Source organism: Hemitrygon akajei, chromosome 2 (assembly GCF_048418815.1).
Source record: "Hemitrygon akajei chromosome 2, sHemAka1.3, whole genome shotgun sequence".
NCBI lineage: Eukaryota > Metazoa > Chordata > Chondrichthyes > Myliobatiformes > Dasyatidae > Hemitrygon > Hemitrygon akajei.
In genome coordinates, this window is record NC_133125.1 from 193239742 (window position 1) to 193266424 (window position 26683).

Sequence of the window (26683 nt, forward strand, 5' to 3'; positions counted from 1 at the left end):
AGTTTTCTTATTCCTTGTTAGAAAATGCAACACTCCAGCACAGTACAGGCCATTCAGCCCATGATGCTGTGCTGACCTCTTAATCTACTAAAATCAATCTAACCCTTTCCTCCTACATTTTTTTTTCATCTGTGTGCCTATCTAGAGTCTCTTAAATGCCATTAATGTAACTGCCTCTTCTACTGCCCCTGGGTGGGTGTGCCACACACCCACCACTTTCTGTGTAAAAGAGAACTATCTCTGACATTCTGACATTACCCCTATAAATTCCTGCAATCGGTTTGACTCGTATTAGTCATTCCTGCCCTAAGTAAATGTCTCTGACTGTCCACTCGATTTATGCCTCTTATCATCTACACCTCAGGCTGGTCACCCTTTGCTCCAAAGAAAAAAGCTGTAATTCACTCACCTACTGTACGATCAAAAGACATGTGCTCACATCCAGGCAGCATCCTGGTGAATCTCCTCTGCACCCTCTAATCCAGGCAGCATCCTGGTGAATCTCCACTGCACCCTCTCTAATCCAGGCAGCATCCTGGTGAATCTCCTCGGCACCCTCTCTAATCCAGGCAGCATCCTGGTGAATCTCCTCTGCACCCTCTCTAATCCAGGCAGCATCCTGGTGAATCTCCTCTGCACCCTCTCTAATCCAGGCAGCATCCTGGTGAATCTCCCCTGCACCCTCTCTAATCCAGGCAGCATCCTGGTGAATCTCCCCTTCACCCTCTCTAATCCAGGCAGCATCCTGGTGAATCTCCCCTTCACCCTCTCTAATCCAGGCAGCACCCTGGTAAATCTCCTCTGCACCCTCTCTAATCCAGGCAGCACCCTGGTAAATCTCCTCTGCACCCTCTCTAGTCCAGGCAGCATCCTGGTGAATCTCCTCGGCACCCTCTCTAATCCAGGCAGCATCCTGGTGAATCTCCTCTGCACCCTCTCTAATCCAGGCAGCATCCTGGTGAATCTCCTCTGCACCCTCTCTAATCCAGGCAGCATCCTGGTGAATCTCCCCTGCACCCTCTCTAATCCAGGCAGCATCCTGGTGAATCTCCCCTTCACCCTCTCTAATCCAGGCAGCATCCTGGTGAATCTCCCCTTCACCCTCTCTAATCCAGGCAGCACCCTGGTAAATCTCCTCTGCACCCTCTCTAATCCAGGCAGCACCCTGGTGAATCTCCTCTGCACCCTCTAATCCAGGCAGCATCCTGGTGAATCTCCTCTGCACCCTCTAATCCAGGCAGCATCCTGGTGAATCTCCTCTGCACCCTCTCTAATCCAGGCAGCATCCTGGTGAATCTCCTCTGCACCCTCTAATCCAGGCAGCATCCTGGTGAATCTCCTCTGCACCCTCTCTAATCCAGGCAGCATCCTGGTGAATCTCCTCTGCACCCTCTCTAATCCAGGCAGCATCCTGGTGAATCTCCTCTGCAGCCTCTCTGAAGCTTCCATGTATTGGGATGTGTGGTATTGCTGGCAAGCCAATGAACGTCCATGCATATGGCACTGGTGAGACACAGCGATGTTTTGCAGACAGCAAACAGAACTAATAATGATTTTATTAAATGTATTTTTTTCTGGACTGCGATCACTGCAATCTGCAGCCTGTAATTTGCCATTGGGCGTTGTGCTTTTGACCCATCTACCCGACCTGTCGTCTTTGCAGTATCCTGAATGATTTGCCGAACTGGACCCTCAAGAATGGCAGGTATGGCCGGGGCAGCTGTTGCTGGAGTGGATTCGGAGCTGGATGTACGTGGCAGAACCCAGATGTGAGAGCGGAAAATCAAACCAAAGTTTAGCTGATTTAAGCATCGAGCCATATTAAAACGTCGAGGCTCAGGGCAAAGGACAAACCAGTGATCTGCTCACTGCTCCGTTGGGCTTTACGCACCTCAGCACTGAACTGACTGTAGCTGCAGCCATTGGCTGTGAACTCACTTTGGGGGACTCTACAGTTCACATTCCCTGTGTTGTTTACTTCTTTTAATGTTTGCACAATTTGTTCTTTCTTTCTGTTTTGCTCGTTTGTGTTCTTTGTTTGGGGTTTTTCGTGGATTTGAATGTGTTCCTTTGATTTATGGCTGCTTGCAAGAAGATGAATCCCTACGTTGTACATACTTCGATAATAAATGTACTTTGAACGTGAGTGTGGATTGAAATCGCATATTTGCTCTCCAAGAACTGATCCTCAGCCCACTGTCAGGAAATGTGGAGGCTTGACCCAAAAGCAGAGCAGCGGAGACGATTCAGCAGTGAATGATTAATAACAGGCCACATAGTAACAGGCCATGAGGGCAGGAGAGAACTGAAACCATGCACAACAGGCACTGAGGTAAACCTCAGGTGGGGAGACTGGAAAGCTAAGAGCAACTGTTTGAAGCCACTGGTTCAATGGGTGAACAAGGACTGTGGATGAGAAGTGGGGTTAAATAGGCTGCAGGTGAGGAGTCTGGAACGAGTGGCAGGTGGATCCTATTAGTTGGGTGGGGCCTGCATGTGTAGGCCTGATGCCCGCATACATCGCCTCATGTCCCAGTGCCAGTATAGCATGTCCACAATCCCCAGCCGAACAGAACACAACAAGCAGCAAAACAAGTCCTGTTCCACAATAAACTGTCCAAATCTTCACCCCAAACATTGACTGTTTAATCCTCCCCATAGATCCCTCCTGACTTACTGAGTTCCTCCGGCATTTTGTGTGTGCATCAGAGAAGTAAACCTTTCCCATCCTCTCAGACATACAGGCAGGCCTCCAACCCCAGGACAGAGCTCTGCTTCCACTCCTAAGCCCCAAACTCACAAACAATAGGTTATGGCTTCTAGACACACCAAACCAGTAGTCCAACCTTCGGGCTTTGGCCTCTGGACTCACTGATTTCAGTCTATGACCTCCAGTATCACAGATGAATGGAGTCTGACCCAGCTCGCTCAACCCAAGTCTTTTTCAGAATCAGGTTTATCATCACTGACAAATGTCATGAAATCTGCAGTTTTGAGGCAGCAGTGCAGAGCAATACATAACATATACTATAAATCACCACAAATATATATTTTAAAAAGAATAAGTGGTGCAAAATATGGCCAGATAGTGTTCATGGGTTCAGAAATTTATGGTGGAGGGGAAGAAGTTGTTCCTGAAATGTTGTGCGTGTGTCTTCATGCTCCTGTACCTCTCCTCCCTGATGGTTGTAATGAGAAGAGGGCGTGTCCTGGGTGGTGAGGGTTCTTTGTAATGAATGCTGCCTTTTTGAGGCATCACTCTTTGAAGATTCAAGACTGTTGAATGTCGTTTCCGGTACTCAAGTGTAAAGGAGAACAAAGGAGTTGTAACCCTGGATCTGATGCCTCGAGTTTTGATGTTCGGGTTGCTGGGGAGGTTGGTGCCCATGGTGGAGCGGTCGGAGTCCACAGCTCTCTGCGAATTGGTGCCTCCGTATCAAACAGTCCTTTCCCTTGCAAAGACAACCAAAAGCTGAAGATGATGGGGGTTTAAGAGAAGTTTGCATAGGATGAGAGGGGTCTGCAGTGATATCATTGTGGTGCAAGTAGGCGGGACTAAGCAGAAGATCAGGCATGGACTAGATGGGCTGAAGGGCCTGTTTTGGTGCTGGAGTGGATGTAGGAGAATGAAGGGTCATCTCATTCTTTTTAAGCCTGTCACCCCTGCCAATAGCAGCTTGCCAACATCCTCTGTCCTGGGCCAGTCTTTCAAATTGTCCCCAGGTGTAGTCCATCTTTGAAGATCCATTCTCTCCCAGGAATGACATACCTGCAGCTTCTGTTGGCATTTTTAGGTTGGCGTTGCTAGCCCCATGCCCAATCCTTCGCAGCCAGGCTCAGAGCCACTTACAGCGGAGCTGGGCTGATCACGATGGGCAGAGGGTTCAGAAATAAAGAACCAGAGGGCACAGGTTTAAGGTGAGGTGAAAATTTTACTAAGGTCCTGAGGGGCACTCCAATGTAGTCCATATGTGGAGGGAGCTGCCTGAGGAAGTGGCTGAGACAAGTGCAATGAGGACACTTGGGTAAGTACATTGATAGGAAATTATTAGAGGGCATTGGGCCAAATATGGGTAAACGGGACCAGCTTAGCTTAATTGGCACAGTGGGCAGCATGGATGAGTTGGTCCGAAGAATCTGTCTGTGCGATGTTGCGCTGTGACTCTGATATTCTTCACAATCTTTGCCGTTTACAGAACAGCCTGATGAAGTGTCTCAGCCCAAAATGCTGTTTCGTCCTCTCCATAGACACTGCCTGACCTCCAGAATTCCTCCAGTACTTTGTGTGTTCAAGGTTTTCCATCATCTCCAGAACATCTGATCTGCATTTATAGTAACTCTGTTCTCTTCTTCCCCTGCTGAGTGTCCACTGCATTTATTTTCTGCTTCAGTTCAAAATGTCCTGTCCTTGTGATGTTTGAGATGTCAATCTGTCCACACGCTTGAGATGCCAGGGACTGCAGAGGCCAAGGTCCCCGCCTGCTGTTGGGAAACAGTACTGCAGGGCCACATTCTGACGATGGAAGGGGCAAGCAACATCCTTCACAAGGGGATCAGGATTAAACAAACACATCTCGGGGCTTCCCCCTCCTGTAGTCTTGGACACTGTGATGTCCACTGAAATTCCACCCACATTCCACATCTGCAGCTCGGCGTTTGCCGGGTAACGAGAATAAGTTTCTCAAATGCGACTTCCCCGTGCAGCAGGAGGGCTGTGGCGGGACCATCTGTATTCCGCCACCATTCACGCAGTCCTAGAGTGCTGCAGCACAGAAACAGTTCCTGCTGAACCCAGTCCCATCTGGACCAGAGCCCTATATTCATGTACCTATCCAAACTTCTCTTAAATTTTACCATCGAACCCACATCCACCAGTTCCACTGGCATTTCGTCCCACACCCACCTTCTGAGTGAAGAAGTTCTCCCACAGGTCCCCCCCCCCTTAACATTTCACCTTTCACCCTTAACATATGACCTTTAGATCCCCCCCAACCTCCCCCTCTTCCACCACCAATGCTTTTCACCATTATCCAAGCGCCCCAAGCGAAGATAATTTGTCGCTTTCGTTGAATCACAGGTTCACACTGGTTCAAATCCGGAACGGAGGAGAAGAGAAAGTTCGGAATAATTCTCTGTGTTTGGTTAAATAAGGTATCGCCCACATATCGGCCAGGATTTGTATTTTTTTTTCATCGTCGGACACGACATTGATCGCGTCCCCTCCCGAGGGGGAGGTTGGACCCTCCCAACCTCGGTGGGAAAAGTCTACTTTCATTTACGCCATCTATCCCTCATAATTTTGTACACCTCTGGCAAATCTCCCCTCATTTTCCTGTGCTCGAGGAAATGAAGTCCTAACCTATTCAATAGTCAGGTCGTCAAGTCCTGGTTAACATGCTTGTAAATTTTCACGCTACTCTATTGGTTCTTTTCCTGTAGGTAGCTGACCAGAACTGGAATCAGTTTTAAACACGAGGCGACTATTAAACACAAGAGATTGTGCAGACGCTGGAAATCCAGAGCAATGCTGGAGGAACTCAGCAGGTCGGGCAGCATCTGTGGAATGGAATAGACAGTGGAGGCCGAGACCCTTCATCAGGACTGGAAAGGAAGGCGGCAGAAGCCAGAATACGAAGCTGGGGTGGGGAAGGACTACAAGGTGATAGGTGATGCCAGATGAGGGGGAGAAGGTGGGTGGGTGCGGGAGGGGGCGCGATCAATGTCGTGTCCAACGATGAAAAAAAAATACAACTTCCGGCCGATATGTGGGCGATACCTTATTTAACCAAACGCAGAGAATTATTCCGAACTTTCTCTACTCCTCCGTTCCGGATTTGAACCAGTGTGAACCTGTGATTCAACGAAAGCGACAAATTCTCTTCGCTTGGGGCGCTTGGATAATGGTGAAAAGCATTGGTGGATGGGGGGGGGGGGTCTTGAGGCTGAGTGAAATTCTCTGTTAAATTGCCCAATGGTGGACCGCCTTGAATTCGTGAAGACACAGGAGATTGTGGATAATGGAATCGGGAACAATCTGCGGGAGGAAATCAAGAGTGGGGACAGCTTTTGGGATGGGAAAGAGAATTGCGCACCCGCTGCTCCGCACGCTGAGATTCTCCGGCAGTTTGTTTCTATCTCTTACCCCACGCCCCCTCCCTCCCTCTCCCTCCCTCTCCCTCCCTCTCCCTCCCTCCTTCTCCCGGGAATACAAAGCGTTTAGCGGACCAGCGGTAAACTGCAGCAATCGATCAGCATTCGGAGACTAAAAAGCTTTTCTTTCCCCCCACCCAATCGCAATGGCTTCCACACAACTGGACGAGGGCTTGTCGGAAGATCTGACTTGTCCCATCTGCCTGGACTTCTTCTCCGATCCGGTGTCACTGGAGTGCGGGCACAACTTCTGCCGCTCCTGCGTCACCCAGACCTGGGAGAGGAAGGAGAAAATCAGCTGCCCGGACTGCGGCGAGGAGTTTGCAGAGAGAAACGTCAGAGCCAGCCGGGCCTTGGCGAACTTGTCCGAGAAAGCTCGGAAGTTGAACCTGAAGACAAAAGAAAAGGGGGACAATTTTCTCTGCGACGAACACCGGGAAGAACTGAAGCTGTTTTGCCAAACCGACGAGAAGCTGAGCTGCTACTCTTGTCGAGATGCGCGGGAACACCGGGAGCACCATTTCATGCCCGTTAACGAAGCGGTTGAAATATATAAGGTAACGTGTTGCAAGTCTTACTGTTTGATCGTGCTTTACACGCTCTAATTTTGTTTTCGTTTTTCCAAAAGGCTTTTGTGAGATCTTCCCTAGACGCTGCCACAGAGAAGAAATCATTGGTTCTGGAAATGGAGCATCAGCAGAAACAGAAGATCTCTGAGATTAGGGTAAAGTCTTCCTTGGCCAGAACACTGCTTTCTTCCCTCCACCAGACCATGTTCTTATTTCACCTGTTTCTTTCCCGCAGGACGAGTCAGAGGTTCTGGAGAAGCACATCATGTCAGAGTTTTCCGAAATCCACCAGTTTCTCACTGGGAAGGAGAAAGCTTTGATCTCCGATCTCCAACAAGAGAAGGGGGAGATTTTGGAAAAGATGCAGCAAAACCTGCTAGAGATCCAGGAGCGTTTAAAATCTCTTCGGCGGGAACTCTTGAAGTTGCAAGAACAGATGGAACAAAAAGACATAATGCTCTTTCTGAAGGTGAGGATTACTACTGGGGCCATTATACACTGTCTGGTATTAGTTGACAGAAAGAACTTTCGTTGAGTGAAAGACTAGATATTAAGATTCCGCTTACGTATATTGGTCTGTTTACCAATAATCAGCCTGGGCGCAGTGAGGAATTCGGGATATGCTAAGAGTAATGGGATCTCCCAGTGGTGACTCATTTCATTCCTACTCCCCATGCCCATTCTGAGGTGGTGGGTGAGTCAAAATGCAAGATGCCACCAAAAACAACGTTAGACCATTATAAAGAATTACATAAAAATAAATTAAAGATTAAAGCACAGATAATGGAATGAAATGTTCATAAAACATAAATCCCAGCATATATTTACAATGTAAATAGCAATGTAAAAGTAGTTTAAAGCATTTACAGTGCAGTGGGTAGATAGAAGGGGTGTGGGAGGGCAAACTGGAATGGTTGATCAGTTTAACTGCCTGGGTGAAGAAACTCTTAAGGTGAAGTGATGTATTTTGTCTTATTAGCCATATGGTGCTTATATTTACGTTTATAAGTGTGGAAAGCGTCACTAAATATTGGGGTCCAATTTAATCATAAAGGCAGGTTTCTCCAATAATTTACATCACATTTAAATTAATTGATTGTTTAAGCTCTTCTGGATAGAACATATTGAGTTGCGAAACCGCCAGTAACCTTTCTGGGAATGTGATAGAGTCACTCAGCATAGAACCAGGCCCTTCGTCCCCAAGCCGACCAGGACGCCCCATTTGCCTGCGTTTGGCCCACATCTTTCTAAACCTTTCCTATCCACGTACTTGTCCCTTTTAAATGTTGTTAATGATGCACAGGATCAGAAAAAAAGCTGCAGAGGGTTGTAAACCCAGACAGCTCCATCCCAGCATTGAGGACATCTCCAAAAGGGGATGACTGTCACAATCCAGGACAAGCCCTCTTCTCATTGCCTCCATCAGGGAGGAGGTACAGGAACATGAAAACACATACTCAGTGGTTTGGGAACAGCTTCTTCCCCTCTGCCATCAGATTTCTGGACAGAACTCTACCTCACTATTTGGCTCACATTTTGCACTATTTTATTTTTTAATTTTAAAATGTAATAGTAATTTTTATTTTTGGTCTTGTGCTGACAATGCAATGACCAGATCCTCAGTGCTAACCGTGGGGTCAGGAGGTATGTGCTGACCACTGCCTGATGGACTTGTGGTCAGAGAGCTTCTACGCGAATGATAGGCAGTGTGGCAACGTCCGGCTGACTGGGATGTTGCTGGCAATCCTTCGCAATACCGGGGACAGGTAGAACCTCAGCACTGGGTGCTACTTGGTGCCCACGTAATTAAGTTCCACAAACAGCCTGATACAGCCACACACAAAGCTGGTCATCAGGGTGAGGGCAACTGTGGGATATTGATCAGTTGCAGATATGGATGGAGTTCAACCTGGGGCAGGGTGAGATGCTGAACTTTGGGAGGTCTGTCAACGGTTGGATCTTTAAAACAATGTTGATGAACGGACAGATCTTCAGTTCCAGGTATATGCTCTCTACGAGTGGCCGCACATGTGGATAAGGGGATAAAGAAAGCGTATTGCATGCTGAAAGTTCAAAGTAGATTTATCATCAAAGTAAGTGTGTGTCACCATATGCTATGCCAAGACCCATTTTCTTGCGGGCATTCATAGTAGAACAAAGAAGAACAATAGAATCATTGGAAAAACTTCATGCAAAGATTGACAAGCAACTAACTTGCAAAAGAAGAGAAATCGTGCGAATAAAAAATATAAATAGTAACTAAATAATAGTGAGAATACGAGTTGTAGAGTCCTTGAAAGTGAGCTCATTGGTTATGGAATCGGTTTAGTATTGAGATGAGTGAAGTTATCGACACTGGTTCAGGAGCCTGATGGTTGTAGGGGAATTAACTGTTCCTGAACCTGGTGGAGTGGGTTGTAAGGTTTCCATACCTCCTTCCTGATGAGAAGAGAGAGTGGCCAGGATGGTGGGGGTCCTTGACGATGGATGCTGCTTTCTTGAGCCACTGTGTAAATGGTGGGGAGGGTTTTTCCTGTGACGGGCTGGGCTGTATCCACTACTTGCCTTCATTAGTGGAGACACTGAGCTCAAGAGCCAGGAAGTTTTGTTGCAATTTTATAAAGCTCAACCTGCAACAAGTTCGATGTAATCTCTGTTACAACTTAGACGGCCAATCCTGATCAGCTCACATTTCTGCTTATATATTTCAGGGGGAGACTTGGCGTAATATGAGGTAGGACGTGTTCTTTATTGAGGCTCTCCGAGGTGTGTACTGATTGCTCAGAAATGCGTTGGTAGTTAATTTGAGATTGTGTTTAATGTTTACAGTGGGAATGATGAGCACCAGAAATTGTCAGTCAAGGGCGGCTTTCTGAATGTGGAAAAATTCAAAGGACCTTTCTTGGAAACAGTGTGGAAGGAGATCCTCGATGCTTTTAATCCTGGTAAAGCTCTTTCAGCTTCCTTTTATCCTGATTTGCTCATTACTCTTTTGACAAAAAAGACTAGAGTGAATGAGAGATGTAAAGCACCCTGAAATGTCGGGCTGAGACCCTTCATCGGGACAGGTCTGACAGGGTCTCAGCCTGAAACATCGACTGTTTATTCCCCTCCATAGATGTTGCCTGACTTGCTGAGCTCCTCCAGCGTTTTGTGTGTACATTATTTTGTGCGTGTTACTTACTCCAGATTTCCAACATCTGCTGAATCTCTTGTTGTGTCTATCACTTTAATTTTATTCATACGCTAACTTCTCTTGTGTATAGACTTAGTGAAGTATCAGTTCAAACTCGGGGTGGCAGTGATGGGTGTTCAATTCTCGCTGCTGTCTGTAAAGAGTTTCTGTGCCCGTCCTGGTGCTCTGGTTCCCTCCCACATTCCAAAGATTTACGAGTTAGGGTTAGTACTTTGTGGGCAATCTGTTTTAGTGCCACCTGCTGACTCCTCCCAGCACACCTTCAGACTCTTAGTCACTGACACAGACTGCCCATTTTCACTCTATGTTTCGATGTACATGTGACAAATAAAGCTAATATTTGAAGATCATTAATATTAAGAGTGACAGAGCAATACAGAATGGATAAAGGCCATTCATCCCAACCAGCTCATACTGACAACAGTGCCCACTCAGGTAACCTGAATTTCCTGTGATTGGTCAATGTCCTTCCGGGCCCCATCAAGTGCTTCTTATATGATACTATCATACCTCCCTCAAACCGTCCATTTGGCAGCTTGTTCCAGATTCTCACTGTCCTCTGAGTAAAAACAGTTGTCTTTAGGTTACTTTTAAACTTCTCTCCTCTCACTCTAAACCTATGCCTCCACTCACTAACCCATCCTTCCACACCCCTCCCCACCACTACTTTATCATTTCCTGTCAGAGTCGCTTTACAATCATTCTACGTATATAAGCTGTGTTATGTTGTCAATAATTCCATTTAATATCAGAGAATGTGTACAATACACAACCTGAAATTCTTACTCTTCGCAGACATCCATGAAGAGACAATTGTACCCCAAAGTAACCTCAAAGGCCCCCTATTCCCCCCCCCCACAAGCAGTAGCAACCATCGCGCCTCCCACACTTACTACAGCAAAAGGCATCAGCACCCACCACCCACCAAACAGGCAGTAGCAAAGCCCCCAAGGGAGACCATGGTGTGCAGTACAACAAAAGCTGACTGTTCACCCGGCTGATTCAGCATTGCACAGGCTCTCTCTCTCTCTGTCTCCCTAACAAAGGGGCAGACAGGTGTCACACAGCGAGAGGGGCAGACAGGTGTCACACAGTGAGAGGGGCAGACAGGTGTCACACAGCGAGAGGGGCAGACAGGTGTCACACAGTGAGAGGGGCAGACAGGTGTCACACAGCGAGAGGGGCAGACAGGTGTCACACAGTGAGAGGGGCAGACAGGTGTCACACAGCGAGAGGGGCAGACAGGTGTCACACAGCGAAAGGGGCAGACAGGTGTCACACAGCGAGAGGGGCAGACAGGTGTCACACAGTGAGAGGGGCAGACAGGTGTCACACAGCAAGAGGGGCAGACAGGTGTCACACAGTGAAAGGGGCAGACAGGTGTCACACAGCGAGAGGGGCAGACAGGTGTCACACAGTGAGAGGGGCAGACAGGTGTCACACAGTGAGAGGGGTCTACAGGTGTCACACAACAAAAGGGGCAGACAGGTGTCACACAGCGAGAGGGGTCTACAGGTGTCACACAGTGAGAGGGGTCTACAGGTGTCACACAGCGAGAGGGGCAGACAGGTGTCACACAGCGAGAGGGGCAGACAGGTGTCACACAGCGAGAGGGGTCTACAGGTGTCACACAACAAAAGGGGCAGACAGGTGTCACACAGCGAGAGGGGCAGACAGGTGTCACACAGTGAGAGGGGTCTACAGGTGTCACACAACAAAAGGGGCAGACAGGTGTCACACAGCGAGAGGGGTCTACAGGTGTCACACAGTGAGAGGGGCAGACAGGTGTCACACAGTGAGAGGGGTCTACAGGTGTCACACAACAAAAGGGGCAGACAGGTGTCACACAGTGAGAGGGGTCTACAGGTGTCACACAACAAAAGGGGCAGACAGGTGTCACACAGCGAGAGGGGTCTACAGGTGTCACACAGTGAGAGGGGCAGACAGGTGTCACACAGTGAGAGGGGTCTACAGGTGTCACACAGTGAGAGGGGCAGACAGGTGTCACACAGCGAGAGGGGCAGACAGGTGTCACACAGTGAGAGGGGTCTACAGGTGTCACACAACAAAAGGGGCAGACAGGTGTCACACAGTGAGAGGGGTCTACAGGTGTCACACAGTGAGAGGGGTCTACAGGTGTCACACAGCGAGAGGGGCAGACAGGTGTCACACAGCGAGAGGGGCAGACAGGTGTCACACAGCGAGAGGGGTCTACAGGTGTCACACAACAAAAGGGGCAGACAGGTGTCACACAGCGAGAGGGGCAGACAGGTGTCACACAGTGAGAGGGGTCTACAGGTGTCACACAACAAAAGGGGCAGACAGGTGTCACACAGCGAGGGGGGTCTACAGGTGTCACACAGTGAGAGGGGCAGACAGGTGTCACACAGTGAGAGGGGTCTACAGGTGTCACACAACAAAAGGGGCAGACAGGTGTCACACAGTGAGAGGGGTCTACAGGTGTCACACAACAAAAGGGGCAGACAGGTGTCACACAGTGAGAGGGGCAGACAGGTGTCACACAGTGAGAGGGGTCTACAGGTGTCACACAACAAAAGGGGCAGACAGGTGTCACACAGCGAGAGGGGTCTACAGGTGTCACACAGTGAGAGGGGCAGACAGGTGTCACACAGTGAGAGGGGTCTACAGGTGTCACACAGTGAGAGGGGCAGACAGGTGTCACACAGCGAGAGGGGCAGACAGGTGTCACACAGCGAGAGGGGAGACTCATAAAAAAACCTACTGATTGATGCTAAAGTCTGCCATGTTGCTTTTTTTCCTGAGTTCTATAACTCGGGAATCGGCAACAAACTTTCCCCCACCAATGAGAGGAAGAGAGAGCAAGTACAGAGATCTCTGACAGTCGATCTGCTGTTCCCGATACTCCCTTTTCACCTGCGACACTTCAGTCGGTGACACCAACATAGAATTGGCTGGCCCACAGGGTCACAAAGCCTCAGCACCCCGTGGGTGCTCTTCTCTTCTAGGCCGCACCCTTGGGTTATCGGAAAAACGACCAGTCTGTGGGGCCCAGGAGCAGAAGCCTTCGCCGTAAAGAACGGCAGTTTGAGTGCAGCTGCACAGAGCCCCATTCACCTTGAGAAGGAAAAAAAGGACGTTAAAGGTAGAAGTTAAGCTGTTTCTGCAGATAAGATCGAAGAAGCAGCTTACTAACGCCACTGTTGATTTAGTTATTTATTTTTATGATTTATATGTATTTATATTTATTGTGCTCTTTTTCTAATTTTTGTTTGTGCTGCATCAGATCCAGAGTAACAATTATTTTGTTCTCCTTTATGTCTGTGCACTGGAAATCAACATTACACAATTCTGATGAAGGGTCTCAGCCCGAAACATCAACTGTTTACTCTTTTCCAGAGATGCTGCCTGGTCTGCTGAGTTCCTCCAGCATTTTGTGTGTTTTGCTTTGGATTTCCAGCATCTGCAGACTTCCTCATGTCTTGAATCTTGAGTCTACTTTTGAACTCCCTTACCCTGGGGAAAAGACTGTTATCATCCTCTTCTTAACTCTGCCACTCATAACTTAAATCTCTCGTCCTCCAGCATTCAGAGGAATAAAGATTTAACCTCTCCATCCCGTCCCTACCAGGCCTATAACTAGTTAACAAGCTGTGTCTTTCTCAGAATGAAACCAATAGAATATCATTTACATTTACTACAGGCACTGTTAAATCAGCTGGTGTCTCGAGAAGTGGTGGCAAACCTGTGGCATGTGTGGGACATGCAAAAATTTTGTTGGCTGCCCCTCAGTTGTTTCAACCCTCCCCATATTAAAAAGATACATGATGATTATCTTTACTGCATGGGTAACATCTAGCAACAGACCCAACGGCTTCTCGATACACAGGATGGGCCAAACTGCTGATTTGGAAAAGGCGAAAGGTGGAGATGCGTGTTTCATAATAGACTCTCGGTTGTGGCGGTTTTGTCAAACTCGTGTTCCCCCGACCTTGAACGTCTAAAGATCAAATCCCAACCATGCTATTTACCAAGGAAGTCCTCCTCCGTGATCCTGGCCGCAGTTTACATAACATCAGCGCCCGATTATAATCAAGTGCTTGAGATATTGCATGATCAGGCTTGTTTGAAGAACTCCCTGCCCAATTATCATCAGCATATAACCTGTAGCACCAGAGGTCCCGGCACGTTAGACCACTGATACTAAGATAAGGAATGCCGGCCACTCCATTCCCAGACAGCATTTCAGGAAATCAGATTCCTTCTACCTGCATACAGGCAGAGGCAAAGAGGAAAACTCCAGAGATTAGGACAACAAAGAGGTGGTTGCCGGAGGCAGAGGAGTGGCTATGGGATTGCTTCCAGTCAGTGAACTGGGCCCTGCTCTGTGGAACTGAATGAATAGACATTTGTCCATGACGTGGTTGTCACAGACAAGTATGTCCCCACGATATCATACCTGGAACCCCACATATTGCATTTAGTTCTGGTTGACTCAGTCTGTTTCCTGGTCTGCATTTCACTGTTCCCAGCTGTAGTTTAAACTCAATCTACCACCCATATTCAGATCTGAAGTTAATGATTTCTATATATCCTAACTCCAAAATACTCCCGAACAAGGGGTAAGGTGATTGGAGGAAAATATAGAGGGGGTGTCAGAGGTAGGCTTTTTATACAGGGGGTGGTGGATGTGTGGAATGCGGGGCCAGGGGTAATGGTAACCTACTCTTAAGTCTTCAGTTTCAGAACCAGTATTCATTTTAATATGTTGCAGTCAGTAATTAATTTAAAGTCTGCCAGTGGCAGTGGTAGAGGCAGGGACATTAGGGGATTTAAAAGACTCTTGGATAGGAATACGGATGAAAGAAAGAATGCAGGTCTGTGCGGAAGGGAAGGGTGAGATCGATCTTGGAGTGGGTTAAAAGATTGACACCGTACAGTGGGCTGTACTGTTCTATGTTCAATTAGTATTTTCTTTGTTCCCACACCCCTTCCTCAGCTTCTGTGACCCTGGATGTGGAAACAGCAAATCCGAGACTGGAAGTGTCCGACGATCGGAAAAGCGTGCGGCTGAGCGGGGTCTGGAATAGTCTCCCTGACACCGGCAAGCGGTTCACCGACTGGGCCGGTGTGCTGGGCTCGGAGGGATTCACAACAGGGAGATATTACTGGGAGGTTGAGGTGGTGGGGAATTCTATCTGGAGTTTGGGAATTGCTGCAGAGTCCGTGGAGAGGAAGGGATGGGTGGGAATGATCCCAGAGAATGGATTCTGGACTATCGGACAGGTCGGTGATAGATTTTATGTGAACACTTCCCCTGGGTCCCCTCTCCCTGCTGACTCCATACCCAAGAAGGTGAGGGTTTGCTTCAGTTATGAGTCGGGAAAGGTTTCATTTTACAACGCGGACACCAAGTCTCATCTCCACACCTTCACTGGGAATAAATTCACGGGGAAACTCTATCCTTTCTTCTGGACTGGGGATGAAAACAAGTGGCTGAGAATCTGCTCCGTCGGGTCGGGTCCCGGGACCAACATTCGGAGTGGGGCTCAGGGGCTGTAGGGGCAGAAACCCCCTTTGAAAGATGGCGTTGAATGGGTCCCATTTAACAAATAAGTCCCAGTGAAGCCTGTAAATTATACCAGTGAGAATACAAAAGTCAGAAGAATGATAAATAAATGAATAAATTCTCCTGAGCCTCTTCTACCGTCATTTGCTCCCTGCCTCGTTCACTCAATCCCCACCATCGCCTTTTGTATAATTGATGTTTTTCATGTGAGTGCTGGGTCTGTGGGAGATACAGCAAAGCAAGGGTTAAAGACAATGTCCAGGCGAAGATGACTGCAGCGGTGTGTATTCAAAGCCAGACAAAGGAGAGCTTTGAAGTGAGATGCCTCTGCTCACTATGGACAAGGTAGGCAGAGGTGACTGTGGCAGTTTGTACTCAAAGCCAGGTGAGTGAGGACTTACTGTACACAATAGAGGGTGCTGGAGACAGATGAGATAGGAATAATGGAAGGATATGAAACTTGCTTCTCTAACTTCGAAGTGTCATTGGTTGCCAGCTTGTAGCCTCTATTGACTTTAACACCTCCATTATGAATGGGAATTGATTTTGCAAGTAAGGAATTGAAACGTACAATTTATCAAATGGTCAATATCTGTAACTGATAAGCCAATTTTGTAGAAAACCAGCAGTGTTCTGTCCCGGCTTCAGAACAGTGTGGGTAACAGGGGCCATACTGTTCTCTAATGCATAAGTAAAATGAACTGTGGTTGAGTTGTAAGAGTGTGTGCATTCCTGTTATTTTATTTCATCATCAGTGACGATGGGTTTTTAATGCTCTGTGCCTGTGATGTTGCTGCAAATAAGTCTTTCATTACACCTGTATTAATGTGTACTTATCAATATGACCATAAACTTGTCTTTAACTTGACTTCATCTGTCTTGACCTGGGAGTCCTTCTCTATCCGTAGCCCTCGCTCTAGAAAAGCAAAAGTACTGAAGCTGCTGAATTGAGGAAGGAAAGTTGAGAAGAATGCTACATGTACACGGAACAAAAATGACAACATATCACAAGGATTAACAGTTTTGGCTGAGTCACGTTATCCACTATTCATGTTATGGAAGCGATGAACCTGGCTCTCCAAGACAAAGCTATATGTACTTGAAAACCTGTGTAAAAAAGCCTTGCGAGTGTAGGAGGCCCAACTGATTGACTCGACAGTCAATGTCGACTGTCGACAGGCACTTGCCACATCCTTGCAATTGATATGATGCAGGTCAAAGATGGTATCCACGAAAAATCAGTTTGGGGGATTCAGCGGCAAATGGAAAAAAAGGAATCTGCAAGGGTTGACGATGACCAACGCTGATATAGTCAGAGCCAGTGTTCTGAGTGAACCGATGATTCAGCTGGTTTGGGCAAGGGGAGTAAAGGTGATGAGAGAGAAAAATGTAAATAATCAGCTCTTTCCCAAAAGATTCTCTATTTTGATGCAGTACCTTCTTTGGTCAGAGGACCTGGTGCTGTGTACAGGGCAGTTGTATAAAACAGAGACCAGATGGAAGGAGGGTTCTCATACAATTCCTGGACTGGAGTGAAATACCTTTTTGAATTCTGTTATACAAAGCGGGCATGCTACTTTGGTGGCAGACTGGGTGGTTACAGTCGCAGGCTATGCCCAGCGCATGGAGCGAAGAACTCTACAGCCCAGTACAGGCCCTTCGGCCTGCATTGTTGTGTCAACCTCTTAACCTAGTCCAAGATCAACCTAACCCTTCCTTCCTACATCGACTCCCCCATGTGCCTATCTAAGAGTCCCTTATATGTCCTTAATGTATCTGCGTCCACCACCACCCACCCCAGCAGGGTGTTGCATGCACTCACCACTCACTGTGTAAACAAATCCCCCAATCACCCTAAAATTATCTCCCCGGGGATTAGTTATTTCGGCCTTGGGAAAAATTCTCCGGCTATCCACATATCATCCTATGCTTCTTATCGTACTGTGCACCTCTATCAAGTCACCTCTCACCCTCCGTCGGTCCAAAGCCCTAGGTCGCTCAACCTTTCCTCATGAGACATGCTCTCTAATCCATGGTAAATCTACTCCGCGCCCTCTATAAAGCTCCTGCATCCTTCTGATAATGAGGCGACCAGGGCCTTCAGGTTGTGCTGGTTGTTAGCGTAAATGACACATCTCACTGGATGTTTTGATGTGTGTGTAATGAATGAATGAATCAGAATGTGAACCTGGTCTTCAATCTGGGTATTGCCCCCGGACTGTTGAACCTGCCTTGCAGTTCGTTGTAGTTCCGGTGCCGGCCGGGAGGTGGAGATGCTGAGCGGCATCTGCCGGTCTGAAACGAGACAATCACTCAGCCAACAGACAGGCGCAAAGTTGAATTTACAGATTTTTTTCAATTAGGTCATACACCAAAGATTGGAGAACATGGAATTCTGGACAATATATTAATGAGGTTGGATAATTGGTTGTTAGAAGGTAAACAAAGGTTAGATTTATTTATCACAAGTACATTGAAAAATACCGCGCCGCCCTTTTGCCGCGTTCTGTACAAGGAAACAGTGACAGAATGCAGAATAAAGCGTCACAGATACAGAGGAAGTTCAGTGCATGCCATATTTTAACATGTCCGTCTTACCGTCTCAAAATTTATACACTCCTCAGCTTCCTCTGTTCAAACAAAAGAGAAAAAGTACGTACTGTTCTACGCTCCGTGCGCTTTCGCAAACGGAGGCGCAATCGGTGCCGAGAATTATCTCAGTTGTACTGGAGCAGGGCAGACAGACCTGGGGAGTGATATTTAAAATAAAGATTAGCTTTCTTTGTCACGGGTGCATCAAAAGGGAACACTTTGCATCCAGTGACGACAATGCCATTAGTTTTAAAGTAAATGTGCAAAGGGATAGGTCTGGTCCGCCGTCTGAGATTCTCAGTGGGAGAAAGGCCAATTTTGATAGAATCAGAAATGATCTGGCGAGTGTGGATGGGACAGGCTGTTTTCTGGAAAGGGTGGGTGGCTTTCAAAAACAAAATTTTGAGAGTACAAAGCTTCTATGTGCCTGTCAGAATAAAAGGTAAAGATAACAAGTTTAGGAACTTTTGTTTTCAATGGATATTGATGCCCTGGGGTAGGAGAAAAAAGGTGTAGGCAAGAAGGAACAAATGAGGCGCCTCTGGAGCACAAGGAATGCAGGTGAGTATTCCATAAATAACTCAAGAAGGTGAAAAGGAGCCACAAAGTTGCCATCGCAGACAAGGTGAAGGGGAATCCTTAGGGAATCTGCAATATGTTCAGAGCTAAAGGATTGCAAAGGACAAAATTGGTCCTCCGGAAGACCAGAATGGTAATCCATGTGTGGAGCCAAAGAATGTTAAATGAATTCTTTGCATCTGTATATTAACTCGGGAGCCAGATACGGAGGCTATAGAACTCAGGCGGAGTGGCGTTAACTTCATGGACCCTGTACAGGTTACAGAGAAGGAGGTGTTTGATACCCTGAGGCAAATCAGGATGGATAAATGTCCATGGCCTGATGAGGTGTTCCCTCATACCCTACAGGAGGCAAGTGAAAAAAGTTGCTGGGGCCCTAGCAGAGATACTTAAAACATCCTTAGTGACAGGAGAGGTAGGACAGCCAATGTTGTTCTACTGTTTTAAAAACAAAGGCTCTGAACAGAAACCAGGAAACTATCAGCCGGTGAGTCTGACATCAGTTGTGGGAAAGTTATTGGAAGGTATTCTAAGGGAACGAATATATAAGTGGATAGACATGGACTGATTAAGGATAGTCAACATTGATTTTTGTGTGTTAGGTTATTCCTCACCAATCTTATAGAGTTTTTTGAGAAAGCTACCAGGAAGGTGGATGAAGGCAAGGCAGCTGATGTTGTCTACATAGACTTTAATAAGGCATTTGACAAGATTCTGCTCAGGAGGCTGGTCAAGAAGGTTCAATCGCTCGGTATTCAGGGTGAGGTAGTAAATTGCATTTGACATTGGCTTTGTGGTAGAAGCCAGAGAGCGGTTGTGGAGGGTTGCCTCTCTGACTAGAGGCCTGTGGCTAGTGGTGTGCTGGGTCCATTGTTGTTTGTTATCTATAATCAATGAACTGGATGATATTGTGGGTAACTGGATCAGCAAATGTGTGGATGACACTAAGATTGGGGGTGTAGTGGACAGTGGGGATGGCCAAGCAACACACACAGAATGCTGCAGGAACTCAGCAGGCCAGGCAGCACCTATGGAAAAGAGTGAACAGTCAACATTTCAGCTCTAGACCCTTCATCAGGACTGGAGGAAAAATAGATGAGAAGTTAGAGTAAGAAGGTGGGGGGAGGGGAGGAAGAAATACAAAGTGGTAGGTGATCAGTGAAAGTGGGAGGGGGAAGGGTGGATTAAAGAGCTGGGAAGATGGTTGGTGAAAGAGAAAGGGGAGTCTGATAGGAGAGGACAGAAGGCCATGGAAGAAAGGGAAGGGGAGGTACACTGAGGGAGGCGATGGGCAGATAAGGAGATAAGGTGAGAGAGGGAAATGAGAATGGGGAATGATGAAGGAGGGGAGGGGACATTACTGGAAGTTTGAGAAATCAATGTCATGTCATCTGGTTGGAGTCTACCCAGACAGAACATAAGGTGTTGTTCCTCCAACCTGAGTGTAGCCTCATTGTGGCAGTAGGGGAGGCCATGGATTGACCTGTTGGAATGGGGAGTGGAATTAAAATGGGTGACCACTGGGAGATCCTGCTTTTTCTGCCATAGTATAGGTGCTTGGCCAAGTAGTCTCCCAATCTACATTAGGACTCACCGATATACAGGAGGCCACACAGGGAGCACGGGACAAAGCAGATGACCCCAACAACCTCACAGGTGAAGTGTCACCTCACCTGGAAGGACTGTTTGGGGCCCTGAATGGTGGTGACAGAGAAGGGTGTAGAGGCAGGTGTAGCACTTGTTCCACTTGCAGGGATAAGTGCGGGGAGGGAGATCGGTGGGGAGAGACCATACACCATAAGACATCGGAGCAGAATTAGGCCATCTGGCCCATTAGGTCCGCTCCACCATTTTGTTTCTGGTCCCTTTTCCTTCTCCTCCTCAACCCCTGTTCCTGGCCTTCTCCCTGTAAGTTTTGATGCCATGTCCAATCAAGAACCTATCAATCTCTGCCTTAAATACACCCATCGGCTTGGCTTTCACCCCTGCATGTGGCAACAAATTTGGAGGGTGAGGAGAGATGAGCTTGGTGGTGGGATCTTGTTGGAGTTGGCAGAAGTTAAGGAGAGTTATGTGCTGGGTGCAGAGGCGGGGGTTGGGGTGGTAGGTGAGGACAATAGAAGCATGTCCTTGGTGGGGTGGTAGGAGGATGGGATGAGGGCAGACGTGAGTGAAATGGAAGCAATGTGGTTGAGGGCAGTGTTGATGGTGGAGGAAAGGAAGCCCATCTTTTGAGGAAGGGGACAACATCTCTTCTCCTGGAAAGAAAAACTTCATGTCTGCCCTCAACCTATCCTCGGGCCACTAGGGATAGGGTTCCTCTTGTCCTCACCTACCACCTCACCAGCCTCCGCATGTAATTCTCTGTAACTTCCCCCATTTCTAATAGGATCCCACCGCCAAGATCATCTTTACTCACCACCCCTCCACTTTTTGTATCCTATGCTCCCGGTGCGGCCTCCTGTATATTGATGAGACCACTTCACTGAGCATCCACGCTCTGTCCACCAGAACAAGTGGGATCTCCCAGTGGCCACCCATTTTAATTCCCATTCCCATTCCCATCTCAACATGTCGGTTCACGGCCTCGTCTACCACGATGAGGCCACACTCTGCTTGGAGGAGCAACACCTTAAATTCCATCTGGGTTGCCTCCAAACTGATGTCATGAACATCGATTTCTTGAACTTCCGGTAATGGACCTCCTCACCATTCCCAATTCCCATTTCCCTCTCCCAACTTATCTCTTTACCTGTGTAATGGTCCGGTCTGTGAAATCCGCATTCCGCTTCACGATCCAGTCCATCAATCCTTATTCCGGGTTTTCCTGTTTTCCCTGGTTCCACTGGGTGCCTTAATTGAGTAACCTGATTCTCGTTTTGGGCTGGCTCCATAAATAGCTTTGGGATTCAGCTGCTGGACTGTTCCCTTCCCTTCCTTCTGCAGCCTATACCTGAAGCCTTGCCTGCCCGGGAGTCCTGTGTCCTGTCCAAGCTAAGGTTTCGTTTCCCGTCTCCCAAGACCTAGTCAAGGCTTCGTGTTCTCGTCCTGTCCTGTAGTCACGTCCTGTCCTGTAGCCACATCTTGTCCTAGCCTAGACCTGGGTTCCTAGTTCCAACAAAGACCTGGGTTCCGGGTCCTTGTCCAGGCTCTGTTCTGGAGTACTGTGTTCCCTGTCCTTTTCTAGTCCATGTGGCTCACCCACCCAGAGTACCTCGCCCAGCCTGGTGCTGGAGATTTCTCGTCCTGTCCAAGTCTTGGCTTTGTGTTCTCATCCTGTCCAAGGGATGGCTTTGTGTTCTCATCCTGTCCAAGTCATGGCTTTGTGTTCTCATCCTGTCCAAGGGTTGGCTTTGTGTTCTCATCCTGTCCAAGGGTTGGCTTTGTGTTCTCATCCTGTCCAAGTGATGGCTTTGTGTTCTCATCCTGTCCATGTGATGGCTTTGTGTTCTCATCCTGTCCATGTGCCTCGTCCTGTGAAGGAGTTCCACGTGCAGTCCTGTAGCCACATCTTGTCCTCGCCTAGATACGGGGTCAGAGCCCGGGTCAAGACCCAGGTTCCGGGTCCCTGTCCAGTCTCTGGCTCGGAGTCCTAGCCCAGGCACCTAGTTCCAAGTTCCTTGTCCTGGTCCCGCTTTCCTAGTCTTAGTCTTAGCCCTGGCCCTGAATCCTAGACTCGTCCAGGGCTTGTGTGTCAATGTCCAGCGTCGTTTCTTCCCTCGCTTTCTTGACAAACCTAGTCCTGTCCTTAGTACTTCAGTGTCAGTGTCTTGCATTTGGGTCTGTTCCCAACGGCCCCTTATGCCCATCACCTCCCTCCCTTCCTATTCTTCCATGGCCTCTATCCTCTCCTATCAGACACCACCTTCTCTTCCACTAAAAAGTTCCCAGCTCTTTACTTCACTTCACCCCTCCCCTCTCACTTATCACCTACTACTTAGTATTTTTTCCTTCTCTACCCCACTGTCTTTGACTTCTCATCTTTTTTTCTCCAGTCTTGATGTAGGGTCTCGGCCCGAGATGTCAACTGTACTCTTTTCCATAGATGCTGCCTGGCCTGCTGAGTTCCTCCAGCGTTTTGTGTGTGTTGCTTGGATTTCCAGCGTCTGCAGATTTTCTCTTGTCAGTGAGGAAGTCTACCAGGGCTTCCAGAGGGATTTGCATCAGCTAGAAAAATGGGCTGAAAAATGACAGACAGAATTCAACGCGGGCAAGTGCGAGGTTTGGCATTTTGGTAGGACCAACTAGGGTAGGCCTTACACAGTGAATGGTTGGGTATTGAGGAGTGTGGTAGAACAAAGGGATCTCGGAATTCAGGGACATAATCTATTGAAAGTGGCATCACAGATAGATAGGGTCGTAAAGTTCTTAGTTGCCAGGCCTCTGGAACACTGGCCATCATAATACTTCTGTATTGAGTACAGGAGATGGGATGTTATGTTAAAGTTGCATAAGACATCTTAGGTGAGCCCTAATTTGGAGTAATATGTGTAGTTTTCATCACCTACCTACAAGAAAGGTGTAAATAAGGTTGAAACAGTGTAGAGAAAATTTACAAGGATGTTGTTGAGGAGGAACTGCATTATAAGGGAAGATTGAATAGGTTAGAACTGTATTCTCTAGAACATAGAAGATGCCGAAGAGATTTAACAGAGGTATACAAAATCACAAGGGGTATTGATCGGTAAGGGGCTGGATTTTTCCACTGAGGTTGGGTGGGACTACAACCAGAGGTCATGGGTTAAGGGTGAAAGGTGGGAAGTTTAAGGGTAACATGAGAGGAAAGTTCTTCACTCAGAGGTCCCTGAGAGTGTGGAATGAGCTGCCAGCACACCTTCGTGGATAGTAGGGATATGGAGGGCTATGGTCCCAGTGCAGGTCGATGGAAGTACGTAGCTTAAAAGTTTTCAGTATTGTCTAGATGGGACGAAGGGCATTCAGAATAAGGCTGAAACGTAAGTGAAATGGGCCATTTGCTTGAAGGACCGACACAGTCAGAGGATGATTTCTGATCAAGGGAATTCAGATTTCAGGGCGAGACCCTTCATCAGGGTCGCTCGCCTTCGACCCCCTTCTCTTCCGGTCAGCCAATCAGTAAGTAAGCGAAAGGACTCCCTCTTTTCCTTAAAACGTCCTCCCGCCCGCAAATGCGAGGTAACACCCAGGGGCGGAGTTCACAAATTGCAGACCGGCAGCCGGCGAGCTGTGCTTCCTTATAAGGAAGACATGCAAATAAAGCGCCGAGTGAGCAGCAAGAAGGGTTTTAAAAGCAGAAATGGCAAATAAAGAAATTATAGCAGAGTTTAATTGTTTTCTGGGCGGGTGGTAGCAAGTAAAAGCCAAATAATGGGTGAAAGATCTGGTTCGCGGTGATGTAAAGGCGTAATGTTAATGGTTGGCAGGGAGCGAGCGGGAAAAGAAAGCATACTTACCTGGCAGGGGAGAGACCGTGATCATGAAGGCGGTTCTCCCAGGACGAGGCTATCCCATTGCACTTCGGGTGTGCTGACGCCTGCGATGTCCCCAAATGCGGGATACTCGACTGCAAAATTTGTGGTAGTGGGGGACTGCGTTCGCGCTCTCCCCTGATTTCCGAAACTAATGGCAGATTGTAGTTCACTTCTTATTTCACTTTGATTACGTGACCCCCGGAGTCCGGTTTTATTCTCTTCGCTTTTCAATCCGGTGAAGGGCGGAGAGGCTATGCGTCTGTAGAAAAATAACGGCCTCTTTTTGGACCAAGACCCCCAGGTAGGAGTTCGGGAACGGAGAAATCTAAGTGGACCTTTTCATCTATTCCGAGATCAATCCAGTCCTCTCCCCCATGGCCCTCCGTCTTCCTTTGGCACTGATCACCATCACGATCTGCAAACTGGTTCCGAAAAGGTCGGCACAGATCAACATCCAGAGCTGAAGGAACTCTTGTTTTTCCATCGACGGCCAACGTACCCGCTGCTGCCTGTAAAGGGGTTTGTATGTTTCTCCCTGTGACCTCTGGGTGCTCGGTTCCCTCCTGCAGTGAGATGCTGAAGATGTTCTATAGGTCAGTTGTGGAGAGCGCCCTCTTCTTTGTGGTGGCGTGTTGGGGAGGAAGCATTAAGAAGAAGGACGCCTCACGTCTTAATAAGCTGATAAGGAAGGCGGGCTCTGTCGTGGGCAAAGTACTGGAGAGTTTAACATCGGTAGCTGAGCGAAGGGCGCTGAGTAGGCTACGGTCAATTATGGAAAACTCTGAACATCCTCTACATAGCACCATCCAGAGACAGAGAAGCAGTTTCAGCGACAGGTTACTATCGATGCAATGCTCCTCAGACAGGATGAAGAGGTCAATACTCCCCAATGCCATTAGGCTTTACAATTCAACTGCCAGGACTTAAGAACTTTTTTAAAGCTATTATTAATGCTTTTTGAGTTAGTGATTTAGATGCATATCATATTATTACTGAGTTAAGTATTGTATGTAATGAGTTTTTTGCTACAACAAGTGTATGGGACATTGGAAAAAATGTTGAATTTCCCCATGGGGATGAATAAAGTATATCTATCTATCTATCTATCTATCTATCTATCTATCTATCTATCTACAGTCCAAAGACGTACCAGTTGGTAGGTTAATAGGGCATTCTAAATTGTCCCATGATTAGGCCAGGGTAAAGTTGCAGGGTTGCTGGGTAGCACAACTCGAAGGGGTGGAACTATTGTTTTTCCATCGACGGCCATAGGTCATAGGGGCAAAAACGTCCCCAATGTCGCCCTCACCCTGATGGCCAGATTCGTGTGTGGCTGCGTCAGGTTGTGTGTGGATCCCAGGTACGTGGATCAGAACTGTCAGGAGCGGACTGCCAAGGTCAGAAAGAAACTGGGACTGTGGGGAGGGCGCTCCCTATCGATAGCGGGCAAGAACCTGGTCATCAGGTGTGAGGTGCTCTCAGGGCTGCTGTACTTGGCGCAGGTGTGGCCAGTCCCCCGCTCCTTCAGCTCGGAAATCACCCGAGCCGTCTTCAGATTCGTTTGGGGATCCAAGATGGAGCGGGTCAGACGGACCACCATGCACAAGTCCCTGGACAACGGGGGCAAAAACGTCCCCAATGTTGCCCTCACCCTGATGGCCAGCTTCGTGTGTGGCTGCATCAGCTTCTGTGTGGATCCCAGGTACGTGGGCACCAAGTACCACTACCTGCCCAGGTTCTACCTGTCGCCCGGGCTACGAAGGATGGGTCTGGCCCCATTCCCGCGCAACACCCCTGTCAGCTGGTCGTTGCCGCCATACCTGTACTTCGTAGAAAAGTTCTTTCAGGTCAACGCCTTTGACCACAGGCCCATCAGGCAATGGTCAGCACATAAGGTCCTGCAGGCACTGCAGGAGAAGGACGTGATGGACACAGTGGGGTGGTTCCCTGAGCAGACTGTCCAGTTCATCTGGCAAAATGCCTCATCGCCAGACCTCACAAACAGGCACCAAGACCTCGCCTGGCTGGCGGTGAGAGGGGCCCTCCCAGTCCGATCCCTCCTATACGCCCGGAACGTCGTCTCCACACCCCTCTGCCCACGGCAGGACTGCAGTGAGGAGGAGTCGGTGACTCAATTCTTTGCACACTGTGGGTTCGCCGAGTAGGTGTGGAGGAGGATGGAAGGGATTTTTTTTCCGGTCCCTTTTCCTTCTCCTCCTCAACCCCAGTTCCCGGCCTTCTCCCTGTAAGTTTTGATGCCATGTCCAATCAAGAACCTATCAATCTCTGCCTCAAATACACCCAACGGCTTGGCTTTCACCGCTGCATGTGGCAACAAGTTTGGAGGGTGAGGAGAGATGAGCTTGGTGGTGGGATCTTGTTGGAGTTGGCAGAAGTTAAGGAGAGTTATGTGCTGGATGCAGAGGCTGGGGTTGGGGTGGTAGGTGAGGACAATAGGAAGCATGTCCTTGGTGGGGTGGTAGGAGGATGGGATGAGGGCAGACGTGAGTGAAATGGAAGCAATGTGGTTGAGGGCAGTGTTGATGGTGGAGGAAAGGAAGCCCATCTTTTGAGGAAGGGGACAACATCTCTTCTCCTG

General features: G+C 48.1%; 1 protein-coding gene and 1 non-coding gene across 2 annotated transcripts in view; both read left to right on the forward strand.

Moving 5' to 3' along the window:
- The window catches only part of LOC140721828 (uncharacterized), a 41988-nt gene extending 25657 nt beyond the window's left edge, over positions 1 to 16331 (forward strand). Inside the window, exons 9-14 of the mRNA XM_073036639.1 lie at positions 6271 to 6707; positions 6779 to 6874; positions 6955 to 7188; positions 9431 to 9453; positions 9549 to 9664; positions 14894 to 16331. Coding sequence (XP_072892740.1) covers positions 6271 to 6707; positions 6779 to 6874; positions 6955 to 7188; positions 9431 to 9453; positions 9549 to 9664; positions 14894 to 15456 — 1469 coding nt within the window. The 3' untranslated portion in view covers positions 15457 to 16331. The remainder of the gene's footprint in view (positions 1 to 6270; positions 6708 to 6778; positions 6875 to 6954; positions 7189 to 9430; positions 9454 to 9548; positions 9665 to 14893) is intronic.
- Positions 16332 to 24058: 7727 nt separating this feature from the next.
- On the forward strand, positions 24059 to 24222 carry LOC140722484 (U1 spliceosomal RNA). Its single transcript, XR_012097634.1, has one exon. It is a non-coding gene; the product is annotated as a U1 spliceosomal RNA (small nuclear RNA).
- Positions 24223 to 26683: the final 2461 nt, after the last annotated feature.